The sequence below is a fragment of the Sinohyriopsis cumingii genome, chromosome 8, assembly GCF_028554795.1.
Source record: "Sinohyriopsis cumingii isolate HCF-2022 chromosome 8, ASM2855479v2, whole genome shotgun sequence".
In the NCBI taxonomy this organism is placed as follows: domain Eukaryota; kingdom Metazoa; phylum Mollusca; class Bivalvia; order Unionida; family Unionidae; genus Sinohyriopsis; species Sinohyriopsis cumingii.
In genome coordinates, this window is record NC_142968.1 from 88,384,806 (window position 1) to 88,407,742 (window position 22,937).

Consider the following 22,937-nt stretch of genomic DNA (forward strand, 5'->3'; position numbering starts at 1 on the left):
CATGTTATTAGTGTCATGGATATACATCATACACATCATCAGTCAGATTAACGAAAATGATATTCATGTTATTAGTGCCATGGATATACATCATACACATCATCAGTCAGGTTAATGAAATGATATTCATGTTATTAGTGTCATGGATATACATCATACACATCATCAGTCAGATTAATGAAATGATATTCATGTTATTAGTGTCATGGATATACATCATGCACATCATCAGTCAGATTAATGAAATGATCTTCATGTTATTAGTGCCATGGATATACATCATACACATCATCAGTTTAATGAAAATGATATTCGTGTTATTAGTGTCATGGATGTACATCATACACATCATCAGTCAGATTAATGAAAATGATATTCATGTTATTAGTGCCATGGATGTACATCATACACATCATCAGTCAGGTTAATGAAAATGATATTCATGTTATTAGTGTCATGGATATACATCATACACATCATCAGTTAGGTTAATGAAAATGATATTCATGTTATTAGAGCCATGGATATACATCATACACATCATGAGTCAAATTAATGAAAATGATATTCATGCAATTAGCACCTAGGATGTACATCATACACATCATCCATCAGATTAATGAAATGATATTCATGTTATTAGTGCCTTGGTTATACATCATACACATCATCAGTCAGATTCATGAAAATGATATTCATGTTATTAGCGCCATGGATATGCATCATACACATCATCAGTCAGATTAATGAAATGATCTTCATGTTATTAGTGCCATGGATATACATCATACACATCATCAGTCACGTTAATGAAAATGATATTCATGTTATTAGTGTCATGGATGTACGTCATGCACATCATCAGTCACAATAATGAAAATGATATTCATGTTATTAGTGCCATGGATATACATCATACACATCATCAGTCACAATAATGAAAATGATATTCATGTTATTAGTGTCATGGATGTACATCATGCACATCATCAGTCACATTAATGAAAATGATATTCATGTTATTAGTGCCATGGATATACATCATACACATCATCAGTCAGATTAATGAAATGATCTTCATGTTATTAGTGCCATGGATATACATCATACACATCATCAGTCAGGTTAATGAAAATGATATTCGTGTTATTAGTGTCATGGATGTACGTCATGCACATCATCAGTCACAATAATGAAAATAATATTCATGTTATTAGTGCCATGGATATACATCATACACATCATCAGTCAGATTAATGAAATGATATTCATGTTATTAGTGCCATGGATATACATCATACACATCATCAGTGAGATTAATGAAATGATATTCATGTTATTAGTGTCATGGATGTACATCATGCACATCATCAGTCAGATTAATGAAAATGATATTCATGTTATTAGTGCCATGGATATACATCATACACATCCTCAGTCAGGTTAATGAAAATGATATTCATGTTATTAGTATCATGGATGTACATCATACACATCATCAGTCAGATTAATGAAATGATATTCATGTTATTAGTGTCATTGTTATACATCATACACATCATCAGTCACATTAATGAAAATGATATTGATGTTATTAGTGCCATGGATATACATCATACACATCATCAGTCAGGATAATGAAATGATGTTCATGTTATTAGTGTCATGGATGTACATCATGCACATCATCAGTCACATTAATGAAAATGATATTCATGTTATTAGCACCATGTATATACATCATGCACATCATCAGTCACATTAATGAAAATGATATTCATGTTATTAGTGCCATGGATATACATCATACACATCCTCAGTCAGGTTAATGAAAATGATATTCATGTTATTAGTATCATGGATGTACATCATGCACATCATCAGTCAGATTAATGAAAATGATATTCATGTTATTAGTGTCATGGATATACATCATACACATCATCAGTCAGATTAATGAAATGATATTCATGTTATTAGTGTCATGGATATACATCATACACATCATCAGTCACATTAATGAAAATGATATTGATGTTATTAGTGCCATGGATATACATCATACACATCATCAGTCAGGTTAATGAAATGATATTCATGTTATTAGTGTCATGGATGTACATCATGCACATCATCAGTCAGATTAATGAAAATGATATTCATGTTATTAGTGTCATGGATATACATCATACACATCATCAGTCAGGTTAATAAAATGATATTCATGTTCTTAGTGTCATGGATGTACATCATGCACATCATCAGTCACATTAATGAAAATGATATTCATGTTATTAGTGTCATGGATATACATCATACACATCATCAGTCAGGTTAATGAAATGATATTCATGCTATTAGTGTCATGGATGTACATCATACACATCATCAGTCAAGTTAATGAAAATGATATTCATGTTATTAGCACCATGGATATACATCATACACATCATCAGTCAGATTAATGAAAATGATATTGATGTTATTAGTGCCATGGATATACATCATACACATCATCAGTCAGGTTAATGAAATGATATTCATGTTATTAGTGCCATGGATGTACATCATGCACATCATCAGTCAGATTAATGAAAATGATATTCATGTTATTAGTGCCATGGATATACGTCATACACATCATCAGTCAGATTAATGAAAAGGATATTCACGTTATTAGTGCCATGGATATACATCATACACATCATCAGTTTATTGAAAATGATATTCATGTTATTAGTGTCATGGATATACATCATACACATCATCCGTCAGGTTAATGAACTGATATTCATGTTATAAGTGCCATGGATATACATCATACACATCATCAGTCAGGTTAATGAAAATGATATTCATGTTATTAGTGCCATGGATATACATCATACACATCATCATTCAGATTAATGAAAATGATATTCATGTTATTAGTGTCATGGATGTACATCATGCACATCATCAGTCAGATTAATGAAATGATATTCATGTTATTAGTGTCATGGATATACATCATGCACATCATCAGTCAGATTAATGAAATGATATTCATGTTATTAGTGTCATGGATATACATCATGCACATCATCCGTCAGATTAATGAAATGATATTCATGTTATTAGTGTCATGGATATACATCATACACATCATCAGTCAGATTAATGAAATGGTATTCATGTCATTAGTGTCATGGATATACATCATACACATCGTCAGTCAGATTAATGAAATGATATTCATGTTATTAGCGTCATGGATCTACATCATACACATCAGCAGTCAGATTAATAGTGATATTCGTGTTATTAGTGTCATGGATATACATCATACACATCATCAGTCAGGTTAATGAAAATGATATTCATGTTATTAGTGTCATGGATGTACATCATACACATCATCAGTCAGATTAATGAAAATGATATTCATGTTATTAGTGTCATCGATATACGTCCTACACATCATCAGTCAGATTAATGAAATGATATTCATGTTATTAGTGCCATGGATGTACATCATACACATCATCAGTCAGATTAATGAAAATGATATTCATGTTATTAGTGCCATGGATGTACATCATACACATCATCAGTCAGATTAATGAAAATGATATTGATGTTATTAGTGCCATGGATATACATCATACAAATCATCAGTCAGGTTAATGAAATGATATTTATGTTATTAGTGCCATGGATGTACATCATGCACATCATCAGTCACATTAATGAAAATGATATTCATGTTATTAGTGTCATGGATGTACATCATGCACATCATCAGTCACATTAATGAAAATGATATTCATGTTATTAGTGCCATGGATATACATCATACACATCATCAGTCAGAATAATGAAATGATATTCATGTTATTAGTGCCATGGATGTACATCATGCACATCATCAGTCACATTAATGAAAATGATATTCATGTTATTAGTGCCATGGATATACATCACACACATCATCAGTCAGATTAATGAAAATGATATTCATGTTATTAGTGCCATGGATATACATCATACACATCATCAGTCAGGTTAATGAAATGATATTCATGTTATTAGTGTCATGGATATACATCATACACATCATCAGTCAGATTAATGAAAATGATATTCATGTTATTAGTGCCATGGATATACATCATACACATCATCAGTCAGGTTAATGAAATGATATTCATGTTATTAGTGTCATGGATATACATCATGCACATCATCAGTCAGATTAATGAAATGATATTCATGTTATTAGTGTCATGGATATACATCATGCACATCATCAGTCAGGTTAATGAAATGATCTTCATGTTATTAGTGCCATGGATATACATCATACACATCATCAGTTTAATGAAAATGATATTCGTGTTATTAGTGCCATGGATGTACATCATACACATCATCAGTCAGGTTAATGAAAATGATATTCATGTTATTAGTGTCATGGATATACATCATACACATCATCAGTTAGGTTAATGAAAATGATATTCATGTTATTAGAGCCATGGATATACATCATACACATCATGAGTCAAATTAATGAAAATGATATTCATGCAATTAGCACCTAGGATGTACATCATACACATCATCCATCAGATTAATGAAATGATATTCATGTTATTAGTGCCTTGGTTATACATCATACACATCATCAGTCAGATTCATGAAAATGATATTCATGTTATTAGCGCCATGGATATGCATCATACACATCATCAGTCAGATTAATGAAATGATCATCATGTTATTAGTGCCATGGATATACATCATACACATCATCAGTCAGGTTAATGAAAATGATATTCGTGTTATTAGTGTCATGGATGTACGTCATGCACATCATCAGTCACAATAATGAAAATGATATTCATGTTATTAGTGCCATGGATATACATCATACACATCATCAGTCACAATAATGAAAATGATATTCATGTTATTAGTGTCATGGATGTACATCATGCACATCATCAGTCACATTAATGAAAATGATATGTTATTAGTGCCATGGATATACATCATACACATCATCAGTCAGATTAATGAAATGATCTTCATGTTATTAGTGCCATGGATATACATCATACACATCATCAGTCAGGTTAATGAAAATGATATTCGTGTTATTAGTGTCATGGATGTACGTCATGCACATCATCAGTCACAATAATGAAAATGATATTCATGTTATTAGTGCCATGGATATACATCATACACATCATCAGTAAGATTAATGAAATGATATTCATGTTATTAGTGCCATGGATATACATCATACACATCATCAGTGAGATTAATGAAATGATATTCATGTTATTAGTGTCATGGATGTACATCATGCACATCATCAGTCAGATTAATGAAAATGATATTCATGTTATTAGTGCCATGGATATACATCATACACATCCTCAGTCAGGTTAATGAAAATGATATTCATGTTATTAGTATCATGGATGTACATCATACACATCATCAGTCAGATTAATGAAATGATATTCATGTTATTAGTGTCATTGTTATACATCATACACATCATCAGTCACATTAATGAAAATGATATTGATGTTATTAGTGCCATGGATATACATCATACACATCATCAGTCAGGATAATGAAATGATGTTCATGTTATTAGTGTCATGGATGTACATCATGCACATCATCAGTCACATTAATGAAAATGATATTCATGTTATTAGCACCATGTATATACATCATGCACATCATCAGTCACATTAATGAAATGATATTCATGTTATTAGTGTCATGGATATACATCATACACATCATCAGTCACATTAATGAAATGGTATTCATGTCATTAGTGTCATGGATATACATCATACACATCATCAGTCAGATTAATGAAATGATATTCATGTTATTAGCGTCATGGATCTACATCATACACATCAGCAGTCAGATTGATAGTGATATTCGTGTTATTAGTGTCATGGATATACATCATACACATCATCAGTCAGGTTAATGAAAATGATATTCATGTTATTAGTGTCATGGATGTACATCATACACATCATCAGTCAGATTAATGAAAATGATATTGATGTTATTAGTGTCATCGATATACGTCCTACACATCATCAGTCAGATTAATGAAATGATATTCATGTTATTAGTGCCATGGATATACATCCTACACATCATCAGTCAGATAAATGAAATGATATTCATGTTATTAGTGCCATGGATGTACATCATACACATCATCAGTCAGATTAATGAAAATTATATTCATGTTATTAGTGCCATGGATGTACATCATACACATCATCAGTCAGATTAATGAAATGATATTCATGTTATTAGTGTCATGGATATACATCATGCACATCATCAGTCAGATTAATACTGATATTCATGTTATTAGTGTCATAGATGTACATCATACACATCATCAGTCAGATTAATGAAAATGATATTAATGTTCTTAGTGCCATGGATATACATCATACACATCCTCAGTCAGGTTAATGAAAATGATATTATTGTTATTAGTGCTATGGATGTACATCATACACATCGTCAGTGAGGTTAATGAAAATGATATTCATGTTATTAGTGCCATGGATATACATCCTACACATCATCAGTCAGATTAATGAAACGATATTCATGTTATTAGTGCCATGGATGTACATCATACACATCATCAGTCAGATTAATGAAATGATATTCATGTTATTAGTGTCATGGATATACATCATACACATCATCAGTCAGATTAATAGTGATATTCATGTTATTAGTGTCCTAGATGTACATCATACACATCATCAGTCAGATTAATGAAAAAGATATTGATGTTATTAGTGCCATGGATATACATCATACACATCCTCACTCAGGTTAACGAAAATGATATTCATGTTATTAGTGCCATGGATATACATCATACACATCATCAGTCAGATTAATGAAATGATATTCATGTTATTAGTGCCATGCATGTACATCATACACATCATCAATCAGGTTGATGAAAATGATATTCATGTTATTAGTGCCATGGATATACATCATACACATCATCAGTCAGATTAATGATATTCATGTTATTAGTGCCATGGATGTACATCATACACATCATCAATCAGGTTAATGAAAATGATATTCATGTTATTAGTGTCATGGATGTACATCATACACATCATCAGTCAGATTAATGAAATGATATTCATGTTATTAGTGTCATGGATATACATCATACACATCATCAATCAGGTTAATGAAAATGATATGTTATTAGTGTCATGGATGTACATCATACACATCATCAGTCAGATTAATGAAAATGATATTCATGTTATTAGTGTCATGGATATACATCATACACATCATCAATCAGGTTAATGAAAATGATATGTTATTAGTGTCATGGATGTACATCATACACATCATCAGTCAGATTAATGAAAATGATATTCATGTTATTAGTGTCATGGATATACATCATACACATTATCAATCAGGTTAATGAAAATGATATGTTATTAGTGCCATGGATATACATCATACACATCATCAGTCAGATTAATGAAAATGATATTCATGTTATTAGTGCCTTGGATGTACATCATACACATCATCAGTCAGATTAATGAAAATGATATTCATGTTATTAGTGCCATGGATATACATCATACACATCATCAGTCAGATTAATGAAAATGATATTCATGTTATTAGTGCCATGGATATACATCATACACATCATCAGTCAGATTAATGAAAATGATATTCATGTTATTAGTGCCATGGATGTACATCATACACATCATCCGTCAGATTAATGAAAATGATATTCATGTTATTAGTGCCATGGATGTACATCATACACATCATCAGTCAGATTAATGAAAATGATATTCATGTTATTAGTGCCATGGATATACATCATACACATCATCAGTGAGATTAATGAAAATGATATTGATGTTATTAGTGTCATGGATATACATCATACACATCATCAGTCAGATTAATGAAAATGATATTCATGTTATTAGTGCCATGGATGTACATCATACACATCATCAATCAGGTTAATGAAAATGATATTCATGTTATTAGTGCCATGGATATACATCATACACATCATCAGTCAGATTAATGAAAATGATATTCATGTTATTAGTGTCATGGATGTACATCATACACATCATCAATCAGGTTAATGAAAATGATATGTTATTAGTGTCATGAATGTACATCATACACATCATCAGTCAGATTAATGAAATGATATTCATGTTATTAGTGTCATGGATGTACATCATACACATCATCAGTCAGATTAATGAAATGATATTCGTGTTATTAGTGTTATGGATATACATCATACACATCATCAATCAGGTTAATGAAAATGATATGTTATTAGTGTCATGGATATACATCATACACATCATCAGTCAGATTAATGAAATGATATTCGTGTTATTAATGTCATGGATATACATCATACACATCATCAATCAGGTTAATGAAAATGATATGTTATTAGTGTCATGGATGTACATCATACACATCATCAATCAGGTTAATGAAAATGATATGTTATTAGTGTCATGGATATTCATCATACACATCATCAGTCAGATTAATGAAATGATATTCATGTTATTAGAGCCATGGATATGCATCCTACACATCATCAGTCAGATTAATGAAATGATATTCATGTTATTAGTGCCATGGATGTACATCATACACATCATCAGTCAGATTAATGAAAATGATATTGATGTTATTAGTGCCATGGATATACATCATACACATCCTCAGTCAGATTAATGAAAATGACATTCATGCAGTTAGCACCTAGGATGTACATCATACACATCATCAGTCAGATTAATGAAAATGATATTCATGCAATTAGCACCTTGGATATACATCATACAATCATCAGTCAGATTAATGAAATGATATTCATGTTATTAGTGCCATGGATATACATCGTACACATCATCAGTCAGATTAATGAAAATGACATTCATGCAGTTAGCACCTAGGATGTACATCATACACATCATCAGTCAGATTAATGAAAATGATATTCATGTTATTAGTGCCATGTATATACATCATACACATCATCAGTCAGATTAATGAAATGATATTCATGTTATTAGTGCCATGGATATACATCATACACATCATCAGTCAGATTAATGAAAATGATATTCATGTTATTAGTGCCATGGATATACATCATACACATCATCAGTCAGATTAATGAAAATGATATTCATGTTATTAGTGCCATGTATATACATCATACACATCATCAGTCAGATTAATGAAATGATATTCATGTTATTAGTGCCATGTATATACATCATACACATCATCAGTCAGATTAATGAAATGATATTCATGTTATTAGTGCCATGGATATACATCATACACATCATCAGTCAGATTAATGAAAATGATATTCATGTTATTAGTGCCATGGATATACATCATACACATCATCATTCAGATTAATGAAAATGATATTCATGTTATTAGTGTCATGGATATACATCATATACACATCATCAGTCAGATTAATGAAATGATATTCATGTTATTTGTGCCATGGATATACATCATACAAATCATCAGTCAGATTAATAAAGTGATATTCATGTTATTAGTGCCATGGATATACATCGTACACATCATCAGTCAGATTAATGAAAATGATATTCATGTTATTAGTGTCATGGATATACATCATACACATCATCAGTCAGATTAATGTAAATGATATTCATGCTATTAGGGCCATGGATATACATCATACACATCATCAGTCAGATTAATGAAATGATATTCATGTTATTAGTGCCATGGATATACATCATACACATCATCCGTCAGGTTAATGAAATGATATTCATGTTATTAATGCCATGGATATACATCATACACATCATCAGTCACATTAATGAAAATGATATTTGTGCAATTACCACCTAGGATGTACATCATACACATCATCAGTCAGATTAATGAAAATGATATTCATGTTATTAGTGTCATGGATATACATCATACACATCATCAGTCAGGTTAATGAAAATGATATGTTATTAGTGTCATGGATATACATCATGCACATCATGATTCAGATTAATGAAAATGATATTCATGTTATTAGTGTCATGGATGTACATCATACACATCATCAGTCAGATTAATGAAAATGATATTCATGTTATTAGTGTCGTGGATGTACATCATACACATCATCAGTCAGATTAATGAAAATGATATTCATGTTATTAGTGTCATGGATATACATCATACACATCATCAGTCAGATTAATGAAATGATATTCTTGTTATTAGTGTCATGGATATACATCATACACATCATGAGTCAGATTAATGAAAATGATATTCATGTTATTTGTGTCATGAATATACATCATACACATCATCAGTCACATTAATGAAAATGATATTCATGTTAGTAGTGCCATGGATATACATCATACACATCATCAGTCAAATTAATGAAAATGATATTCGTGCAGTTAGCACCTAGGATGTACATCATACACATCATCCGTCAGGTTAATGAAATGATATTCATGTTATTAGTGCCATGGATATACATCATACACATCATCAGTCAGATTAATGAAAATGATATTCATGTTATTAGTGCCATGGATATATATCATACATATCATCAGTCAGATTAATGAAATGATATTCATGTTATTAGTGCCATGGATATACATCATACACATCATCATTCAGGTTAATGAAAATGATATTCATGTTATTAGTGCCATGGATATACATCATACACATCATCAGTCAGATTAATGAAATGGTATTCATGTTATTAGTGTCATGGATATACATCATACACATCATCAGTCAGGTTAATGAAAATGATATTCATGTTATTAGTGCCATGGATATACATCATGCACATCATCGGTCAGGTTAATGAAAATGATATTCATGTTATTAGTGCCATGGATATACATCATACACATCACCAGTCATATTAATGAAAATGATATTCATGTTATTAGTGCCATGGATGTACATCATGCACATCATCAGTCAGGTTAATGAAAATGATATTCATGTTATTAGTGCCATGGATATACGTCATACACATCATCTGTCAGATTAATGAAAATGATATTCATGTTATTAGTGCCATGGATATACGTCATACACATCATCCGTCAGATTAATGTAATGATATTCATGTTATTAGTGCCATGGATGTACATCATGCACATCATCAGTCAGATTAATGAAATGATATTCATGTTATTAGTGCCATGGATATACATCATACACATCATCAGTCAGGTTAATGAAAATGATATTCATGTTATTAGTGCCATGGATATACATCATACACATCATCAGGCAGATTAATGAAAATGATATTCATGTTATTGGTGCCATGGAGGTACATCATGCACATCATCAGTCAGGTTAATGAAAATGATATTCATGTTATTAGTGCCATGGATATACATCACACACATCATCAGTCAGATTAATGAAAATGATATTCATGTTATTAGTGCCATGGATGTACATCATGCACATCATCAGTCAGATGAATGAAATGATATTCATGTTATTAGTGCCATGGATATACATCATACACATCATCAGTCAGATTAGTGAGAATGATATTCATGTTATTAGTGCCATGGATATACATCATACACATCATCAGTCAGATTAATGAAATGATATTCATGTTATTAGTGCCATGGATTTACATCATGCACATCATCAGTCAGGTTAATGAAAATGATATTCATGTCATTAGTGCCATGGATATACATCATACACATCATCAGTCAGATTAATGAAAATGATGTTCATGTTATTAGTGCCATGGATGTACATCATGCACATCATCAGTCAGATTAATGAAATGATATTCATGTTTTTAGTGCCATGGATATACATCATTCACATCATCAGTCAGATTAATGAAAATGATATTCATGTTATTAGTGCCATGGATATACATCATACACATCATCAGTCAAATTAATGAAAATTATATTCGTGCAGTTAGCACCTAGGATGTACATCATACACATCGTCCATCAGGTTAATGAAATGATGTTCATGTTATTAGTGCCATGGATATACATAATACACATCATCCGTCAGATTAATGAAATGATATTCATGTTATTAGTGCCATAGATATACATCATACACATCATCAGTCAGGTTAATGAAAATGATATTCATGTTATTAGTGCCATGGATATACATCATACACATCATCAGTCAGATTAATGAAAATGATATTCATGTTATTAGTGCCATGGATATATGTCATACACATCATCAGGCAGATTAATGAAATGATATTCATGTTATTAGTGCCATGGATATACATCATACGCATCATCAGTCAGGTTAATGAAAATGATATTCATGTTATCAGTGCCATGGATATACATCATACACATCATCAGTCAGATTAATGAAATGATATTCATGTTATTAGTGCCATGGATATACATCATTCACATCATCAGTCAGGTTAATGAAAATGATATTCATGTTATTAGTGCCATGGATATACATCATACACATCATCCGTGAGGTTAATGAAATGATATTCATGTTATTAGTGCCATGGATATACATCATACACATCATCCATCAGGTTAATGAAATGATATTAATGTTATTAGTGCCATGGATATACATCATACACATCATCAGTCAGGTTAATGAAAATGATATTCATGTTATTAGTGCCATGGATATGGATCATACACATCATGCGTCTGATTAATGAAAATGATATTCATGTTATTAGTGCCATGGATATACATCGTACACATCATCCGTCAGGTTAATGAAATGATATTCATGTTATTAGTGCCATGGATATACATCATACACATCATCCATCAGGTTAATGAAATGATATTAATGTTATTAGTGCCATGTATATACATCATACACATCATCAGTCAGGTTAATGAAATGATATTCATGTTATTAGTGTCATGGATGTAGATCATACACATCATCAGTCACATTAATGAAAATGATATGTTATTAGTGTCATGGATATACATCATACACATCATCAGTCAGGTTAATGAAATGATATTCATGTTATTAGTGTCATGGATATACATCATACACATCATCAGTCAGATTAATGAAATGATATTCATGTTATTAGTGCCATGGATGTACATCATACACATCATCAGTCACATTAATGAAAATGATATGTTATTAGTGTCATGGATATACATCATACACATCATCCGTCTGATTAATGAAAATGATATTCGTGTTATTAGTGTCATGGATATACATCATACACATCATCCGTCTGATTAATGAAAATGATATTCGTGTTATTAGTGTCATGGATATACATCATACACATCATCAGTCAGGTTAATGAAAATGATATTCATGTTATTAGTGTCATGGATGTACATCATACACATCATCCGTCAGATTAATGAAATGATATTCATGTTATTAGTGTCATGGATATACATCATACACATCATCAGTCAGATTAATGAAAATGATATTCATGTTATTAGTGCCATGGATATACATCATACACATCATCAGTCAGATTAATGAAATGATATTCATGTTATTAGTGCCATGGATATACATCATTCACATCATTAGTCAGATTAATGAAAATGATATTCGTGCAATTAGCACCTTGGATATACATCATACACATCATCAGTCAGCAGATCACATGGTATTTATGGTGCCAGTTTAATGCATCCACAAAATTATAGAAATGCTATGATTTACAGTATATGTCTGAAGACCACAGTTTCACCAATAAGTAATAGAAATCTTGTGGTCACTTGAAAATTAAAAATTGTAGCTTCCATTTCCATTCTCACCCTAATCAACAATATCAAGCACTATAATAGTCCTTAATGTTATGCTTTTATTTGTTGCATTGGATCATCTATGTAATATGGTAGGAAGCTTATGCCAAACTCATGGTATTGTATTTATCATTGCAAAAGTACAGGCCAGGCATGAGTCATTCTTTTTTTTTTCTGCAGATATATTACCTGATCATAATACATTGTGAGTCCTTCTACTTCCTGGCAAATCCACGCATCACAAGTTAAAAGATGTTAACAATGATTTCTTGACCTCATTTTAGCAATTTTTTGCTCTTTATTTATACATGAATTGCTACCCAAAATTCCAGAATTTCAAAAAATTTCATTTTAATAGTTTCATAATTCACTTGTATATTCTGTTGGAGAACAATGATCCGATTACGATTATCTTCTGATCAGAACAGATAAGTCTGTATTTAATAATACTAGCTTTGTCACATTTGGCATTATTGGAAACTCCTGCATGACTCGAGGTTCTATATCCATCAAAGAGAAACATGAATGTTAAGTCTCTACTTTCATGCCTTGTCAGTCATGATCAAGTGGTAATCTGATGCAGGTAGTGAAGAGAGGACAGCAGACACTACCATACACATGCCTGAATAAAAAGCCCAGAAATGATTTACAACAAATTTTCATTTGATATTTTTATAGATTATGCAGTATGGATGTTGGGTGGGGTGGGGTTGCAGTATGAAACAGGTAAAAAAAGGTAGGCTGGCAAACATTTAAATATACAATATGCATACAGTACCAGAAGATCAATCTGTCAAACATTTTAATATGCAATATGCATATAGTACCAGCAGATCAATCTGGCAAACGTTTAAATATACAATATGCATACAGTACCAGCAGATCAATCTGTCAAACATTTAAATATACAATATGCATACAGTACCAGAAGATCAATCTGTCAAACATTTAAATATACAATATGCATACAGTACCAGCAGATCAATCTGTCAAACATTTAAATATACAATATGCATACAGTACCAGCAGATCAATCTGTCAAACATTTAAATATACAATATGCATACAGTACCAGCAGATCAATCTGTCAAACATTTAAATATACAATATGCATACAGTACCAGCAGATCAATCTTGCAATCATTTAAATATACAATATGCATACAGTACCAGAAGATCAATCTGTCAAACATTTTGCTTACTGTGACTGCAGTTCAGCTGATGAAAGCACACAGTGAGCTTAAAATATAAAACATAACTACAAATACAATGCACATGCTGTGACACAAAATTAAAAGTGAGTCTATTTTGTCCATTTAGTTTAGGAACCTTTTTCAATCAGTGAGAGATGGTTAAATTGAGTTCACACAACCACTCCATTTCATTTAAAGGGGGACTTTACACCACATTACCACCACCAAGAGCATTGCCCACTGGATCCTGTGCTGGCTAATTTACTATTTAGCTAGCTACATTTCTTATTCAAGTTGCTTTGTTTCCTATTGAAACTCCTTAGCTTGCACATGAGATTTGGGGGTCAAAGGTCAAGCTCACTGAGACTAAAGAAGAAAAATGGTATCTGCACACAAATTTAAGATAAGAAAATGGAGAATTACTAAACGTGGGGAGGACACTTGTTGTGCCATTCACAAGATTGTTTTTCTGATACAAAAAACTTAAGCACATTGGCCAATAGGAATACTTTATGCTTTTATCCAAAGTAAGGTCACTGTTATCTTTTTTATACATCTGCTGTTTTGGCAGAGTGCATCACGGTAATATCCTGCCTGTCTGTCTGTCCATTAACTTTCCTGTTCTGCATGATAACTTAAGTTCTGCAGCATGTACTTGTGCAAAACTGTGGATAGCTTGCACTGGAGAAAGGAAGAACCCATTTGATTTTTTTGAGTCAAAAGGTCAGTGGTAAGGGTCACTGACTGAAACAATAAAACTGGTTCCACACAGTAAAGTTAGTTTTACATCACAGGCCTAAACCAAACATTGCTGATAGCTTTTATTTTAGGGTGAGAAAGAACCTTGTAGATTTGGGAGTCAGAAAGTCAGGTGTCAAGGTCACTGACTGAAAGAATACATAATGGGTTTTGCACAATAACCTAAGTTCTCCACAATGTACAGTTACCAGACTTTATTGAATGGTTGCACTTTGGGTAAAGAAAACCCCCTATAGATTTTTGGATCAGAGGTCAGATGTCAAGGGTATTGAATGAAAGAAGAAAATAAGATTTCTGCACAATAACCATAGTTTTCCACTGTCTACAGTTACCAGACATTGTGGATAGCATGTACTTGAGGTAACAGAGGAGCATGCTGATTTTAGGGTCAAAAGGTCAAGGGTTGAAGTCACTGCGGCTCAAAGAATAAAAGTAGTTTTGCACCATAATTTCAGTTACTGACTATGTACCTTCACCAAGATTGTGGGTGACTTACACATTGAATAAAATAGAAGGCTAGTGATTTGGGAGTCAGAATGTCAAAGGTATCTGTGATTAATGGAAGGAAAATATTTTTTGCGAAATAACTTTTGTTCAAATCCTTGTATCTTGAATAAAGTTTGTGGAAGCTTGTACTTAAGGCTTAGAAGAGGGCTGTTGTTTTGGGGGTTAAAATGTCAGAGGATAGACTATTGTTGCTGAAAGCAAAATAGGTTTATTCAGAATAACATTTGTTCAAGAGTAAATTACTTGACCAGACTTTATGCCAATATATTCTGTGGTTTGAAAGTCAATGATAAGTGTCATAAGAAAAGAATGGTTTAAATTTTGTTCAAGACAGCATACCTTGACCAGTGGTCAAGGTCACTGCGATCCACTGGTCTGTAATTACCAGAGTCAACCATACCTTCACAGAGGACTGTTAGGCACAGGGCAGGTTATGATGTGCCATTCATGGTGACTTGCTTTTCTATGCTGCAGTTCTTGAATATGTTTAGGCAAGCTTTTGCTACCATCTGAGGGATCCATTTATAAATATGCTGCTATTATTGCTCTGCCATTTCTTTTCCTGGTGCTAGTCCACAGTGAATATTTGCTCCAATAACTAGTAATTGGAGTTCTGGAACAAAACACAAGATGGTTCTTCCATGGTCATTTCCGTCATTCTGAGTATCATCCTTCTTTTCACTGGACATGTAGTTCTCATATGTCTCAATGCACTCTAAATTTTTGTTAATCTCAGTAGGGGCCCTGGGTGGCTGAATTATTCTTAATCTCAGTAGGGGCCCTGGGTGGCTGAATTATTCTTAATCTCAGTAGGGGCCCTGGGTGGCTGAATTATTCTTAATCTCAGTAGGGACCCTGGGTGGTTGAGTTACTCTTAATCTCAGTAGGGGTCCTGGGTGGCTGAATTATTCTTAATCGCAGTCGGGGCCCAGGGTGGCTGAGTGGACTAAGGCACTTGCCTTTGCAAATAGCTCTCATGTCTCATCTCGGTCCATGTGTGTATTGGCTCAAACAGCTTGAGCATGTGACAGAACTTGCCAGTAGTATATGGATTGGTGGTTATTACCAGGGTCTTTCTAGGTTCTTCTTCCGCCAAATAAACAGGTTGTCATGTATGCCCCACAAAACCACAAAAAATCATCAGAGTAGCTTTTTGGTGTAACTACTGTCAATGGTATACATTTTTATGTTGTAATTGATATTTTTGCCTCATTACTTGTGTAAATTTTGTTTTATCTGCATCCCTTTTCATTAAATTTGAAGAGTTTTAGTAATTTGCTTCTGAAGCAGTGCTTAATTTTAATAACCTATCTTTGTAGCCAGTGTTAGGATGATGGGTGTGATAGTGGCTTTCATGAGATCTTTTAGGGGTTCTGTCAACCAGTATTTTGATAACTGGTTGATTCACCATGTCCTAAGATACGCCCTTCTGAGTAACCTGTCAATCTGTTGGAAGACAGGGGTTCATCTGGGACTAATACCAAATACTGGTTGATTCATCATGTCCTAAGATACGCCCTTCTGAGTAACCTGTCAATCTGTTGGAAGACAGGGTTCATCTGGGACTAATACCAAACCAACAAAGGTTGGAAGCTGGGACAAAGTCTTCTCTGAGATCCTGTCTCTCATAGCAAGTCTGTTAGAGAAGATTTCAGTGTCAGTTTGCCACATCTTTTTTCAAGGGCTCTGAATGCAACACTGGACTTAGTTCCCCTAGAAAGAGTTCATTTGTTTGCTGTCCAGTTCCTGCTGCTAGCAAACTGGAAAATGTATAGAGACCTTCTGTCTGCTCAGGTCCACTTTGGTTCCAGATTTCATAACAATCTTAATTGGTTGCTCATATTACTGGTTTCTGCCCAGGAACTTCATTCCTTTGTGTAAGCTGATACTTCTGATTTTGGATGGGGTGCTCACTTGGAGCCCATAAAAGTACTTGTGCAGGACTTGTGGTATTGGGAAGAGTCTTCCCTTCCCTTCATAGTGACAATCTGGAAATGTAAGCTGTCTTTCTTGTAGTGCAAGGGTGCATCAACCACATGACATGTCATTGCATAATGGTAGCCACAGATGTCGTGTCATTTGTGGCATACCTCAGATGTCAGAAGAGTACTTATGCCCTTTGTATGTGCTTGGAAGTCTGGAACCTCCTACATTGGGTAGTCTTGGAGGAGAACACTCCAAGTCTGCCAAATTTCTCACAAGAGAAATATCCTGGTGAGCAGCCTATCCAGTCAAAATCAGAAACACTTTTTCAGCTTTGGGAAAGCCAGTGAAAAAAAAACTTGTTTGCTTTTTTTGCTGCAGGGATAAATAGCAATCTATCTGACAAGAGTGCTTTTAAAGCAGAGTTGCTAGCTGCATCGTTGAAGCTAGGAAGATATTGATTTCCAAGGTTTACGATGCCAAGTAGAGAACATTCTGTAATTGGTGCAGTATTAATATTATTTAGCTACCTCTTTAACTGCAATTGCAGATTTCTTCTCAGTCTTTTAAAGGAATAAAACTGCACAGCAGCTGCCATTAAGGGCTATAGGACAACAGTTTCCAGTAAGGTCTCTTTGAATTCTGCCTTTTGGGTTGGACCCTAATCTTTCAGAACCGATCAGTTATTTTGAGATTCAGTGAATGGCCTGTCAACTCTTTAATGCCTATGTATAACCTTTCATATGTTCTTTGGTCATTATCAGTAGCTTATGAACCCTCTAGTCACACTTACTTTGAGACCATTACCTCAAGACAGTCTTCCTTCATAGCTGAGCATCAGCATTGAGGTTTGAAATTCCTACCTTTTCAGTGGAAATTGCTATTTACAGTTTAATATTGACTTTGATTCAGTTTCCTTTCTTTTTTATTCAAAATTCAGCCAACTTTGATAGTCTCTGATCCATGTTAACATTCGCAGTCACAGACACAGCTTTCCTGTAGATGATGAAGACAGGACTTTGTTTCAGTTTAATTCATTTTTTAAATCTGGTTGAATCTAATAGGAGAAGAAATGGTCGAAACTATCAAATTTCTCCTTGTTGTAGTTACCTCTGATACTTCAAAAGCCACCATCAAGAGGTAGCTGTTTCTGAGTATGAAAAGAGCTTATCAATCTCTCTGTGAGAAAGCCCTTTCTTTTATGAAACCAAAGCCGATCAGGTTAAAGCTGTTGCTGAATCATGAGTCTTTAACAATCATTCTTCACAGGATGATGGCATGAAAGCCACCTTCTGGGTTCACTTTATTCTGCCTTTGATCAGTGTTGCACCAGAGTGAAGGCATTTATGCATTAAGTCAGATTGTGTTTGTCCAACGAGTTGTCAAGACATCCTCCGATTTGCATAGAGCATTCTGTTAGAGCAGATGGCAAGTTTACTTGGTGTATCTTGAGGCCATCATCCCCCCCACCAGGCTGGTAAATTCAGCAGTGCAATAATAGCAGGTGATGTATTGCTGCTATTAAAAGGTAGTTTTGTTTTTGATGAAGCTAATTTAGCCAGGTATTATTGTCTAATTCCCTCCTGCCTACTTGCCTTTTTAGTCTCGGTGCAAGGAAAAGGAAATATTCCAGATGACAGAGATAGTGAAGGAGTCCAACTGGAATCGTGTTTAATTTTGTTCTACACCTCCATTAAATAATTTGAAGAGGTAATATTTACCTGGGACTGTTGCCAGGAAAAGATATGGCAATGCAGTAGTTTGAGGCATTCATCATGTATCCCTCAAATACCACAAAAGATATGGCAATGCAGTAGTTTGAGGCATTCATCAAATACCACAAGTTTGTTACTGCTACCCCTCCTAAACTACTTGGAGGATTTTCATGAAACTTACACACACAATCATTTCATGGTCTAGTTGGTCCTAAATGAAAACGATGCTTGGACATCCAGCAAGACCACTGCGAAAATGACCTAGGGATTTTACCAAATTATGTTGTTTAGGTGGTCCCAAATGAAAATGTTCTCAATCTGACATCCAGTATGGCTACCATGGCAGTCATCTTGAAAATCATGCCATTGCTTTTCCATGTCAACAGAAAATCAATTTGACATGGGGGTTTTCATATGACATGCAGATATTAATATTGACATGGGGTTTTCATATGACATACAGAAAATCATATTGAAATGGGGTTTTCATATGGTGTGGGGTTTTGACTATAAAAAATCATGGTGCATGGGGTTTCACTTAAAGATTTCTTACGTTGTCTACTTGGTCCCAAAAAAATGGTGTTAATCTGCTGTCCAGTATGAACATGACTGCAGTCATCATGAATTTTTTTTTATAGCTACTCCTCTGGAACAGAAAATTGTATCAGCATGTTTCCACAAGAAGACTTGTTTGTCCCCAATGAAATTGTTGTGATCTCATCTTGTATATGGCTACCAAGTTAGGTACTACTACAAGATGAATGGTCATATCAATATTGGGTTGAAATAAAAGATTTCATTTGATGTTCAGTTGGTCCTAAATGAAAATGGTAACAATCTGACATTCAGTGTTGCCACCATGGCTGATGTCATAAAAATCTTGTTATCACTGCTCTACCTAAACAGAAAGTTATAATAGCGTGGAGTTTTCACAGGAAGTTGTCTTATGATGTCTAGCTGGTTTTGAATGAAATGGTGTTGATGTGCCATGTTGTAAATTTTGTTATTGCAACTCATCATAAATAGATGTGCTATCAACATGGTGTTTTTAACAGAAGACTTCTTGCAGTGTCCAGTTTAGCCTAGAGAAAATAATGCTATCCGTTATCTGCTATGGTTGTTTCAGTGGTCGTCATGAAAATCTTGCTACTCCTTCTGAATGGATGTCCATATTTACATGGGGTTTTGTCATAACAGTATCTGGTTCATTCAAAATGAAAATTAAGCAGATGTTGCATATAATATGGCCACCACAGCTGCTAATTCAGAAACCTTTGTTAGTGTGCAGAAATATCAGCTGGTTTCAATGCTCAGTAGTTACAATGATAAAATGGTCTCATTTTGAATTCCTGGAAATTCTGTTTGGTCAGAAGATCACCAGTCTGGTTGCAGGACTCTTATTTTTAGATACTGTCCTGACCTGCAGCAATTGAATGGGCATTGCTCAGATTTAATTTTTTTATGCATGTATGATTTATTAATATTTTTTAGTTAATTTCAGCATGAATGTGATATACATATTTTCTTGCAAATTCATCCAAACACCAAATAATTGGGGCAAATTGTTTTTATGAAGTTTTAGACTTGCATTTCATGCATGGGAGCAGGGATTGTTTGAAATGGAGCACCATACTCTTTTTTTGAGTTTCACCTTAAACAATAAGCTACCATTGCATTCTGTTAAATTAACAAGAGATTTTAAAAGCTCTGTTATTCTTTTCAAATACAATTATCGTTTTTGTATATATGCATTTTACAGCATTGACAAGGTAGATCAGTAGAGGTCATCCACATATATACATATTTGCATAGGTGAATAATTGTTTATTTCTTTTGCATGTTGGGTATGGATTTTTTGTATCCTTGGTTGCAGGCCAGTTATCAGCTTTTTGCCACAGCTTAGACCAATTACCCCAGTTGTTAATTATTTTTACTTATAACCACAATGGGCATGTTCCATTATCTTAGTATTCGTCATATTGCACACAATTGTTGCTTTTTCACAGTGTTAAATGTTTGGATATAAAATGTTTACATAGTACTTGCTTGTCAACATGTATATTTGTAAGTTGACTCTTCAGGAAAGTGCAGGTTTTCTAGTTTAGCTTACTGGGTGATAAGGCATTTTTAACTTGAGGCATGGCCCTGCGTCACTTATCAGCCCATTAACAATTGTGTGTTGCCATATTTCTGATCTGATCAAAGTCACATTTGGCATGGGCGTACTGTATTTCGGTGTGTGTAACATGCACCTCAATTGTCAGTTCAGAATGAGGGGAAAAAAGTAGTTCTGTCATATAACATGCATGTGATATAATACACTTTAGAATCTTGATAATTTCACTTCATTTTCCTAGTGTAACAACAGTGCCATTTTGAATAGTGAGTAAAAAAGTGGCAATATTGAACAGTGTATCTTTCTAATTATTTCTTTCCCTCAATAACTCATGTACATTGGGATCCAGACTGCACTATAAGCAAGGGCGCAAGTTACCGAGGGACCTCCAAAAAGCCCGCTGGACATCCATAAAACCACTGGGTTGGTGGGGTGGGTGGGGTTCTGGGCAGTATAATGGCTTAATCCTTGTTTTATTATCAAGTTGAGAAAAATTGTTAGTAAAGTGCCTTTTCTGATGAAGTTGTTTATTATTCTCTATAAATTACATTCATTTTCAAAATGTACAACATCTGAAAGATCAAAAACATGATTGCAACTGGTTTCAACAACCAAACACAGTTCGTGAAAACATTTGTGTATTATGTAACGGCTTTCTGTTTCATTGATTAGTCTGGTTCCCAGAATGATGCACAGTAGTATTTTGCGAAAGTAGTTGTCTCCGAAGCAGGGAACCAGACTTAACTGTTGATACATTACCAACAAGATTCCTTGTTATCAAAACGCAACATTT

At 33.5% G+C, this 22,937-nt stretch overlaps 1 protein-coding gene across 7 annotated transcripts in view; it reads left to right on the forward strand.

Moving 5' to 3' along the window:
* The window catches only part of LOC149794094 (phosphatidylinositol 4-phosphate 5-kinase type-1 alpha-like), a 153,930-nt gene that overhangs the window by 105,457 nt on the left and 25,536 nt on the right, over positions 1–22,937 (forward strand). The window contains exon 21 of one of the 7 annotated variants that reach the window (XM_089968053.1): positions 21,788–21,840. The exons of the other annotated variants lie outside the window; for them this stretch is intronic. Within the exon in view, the coding sequence (XP_089824179.1) occupies positions 21,788–21,793 (6 nt within the window). The 3' untranslated portion in view covers positions 21,794–21,840. The remainder of the gene's footprint in view (positions 1–21,787; positions 21,841–22,937) is intronic. 7 annotated transcript variants of the gene reach the window in all.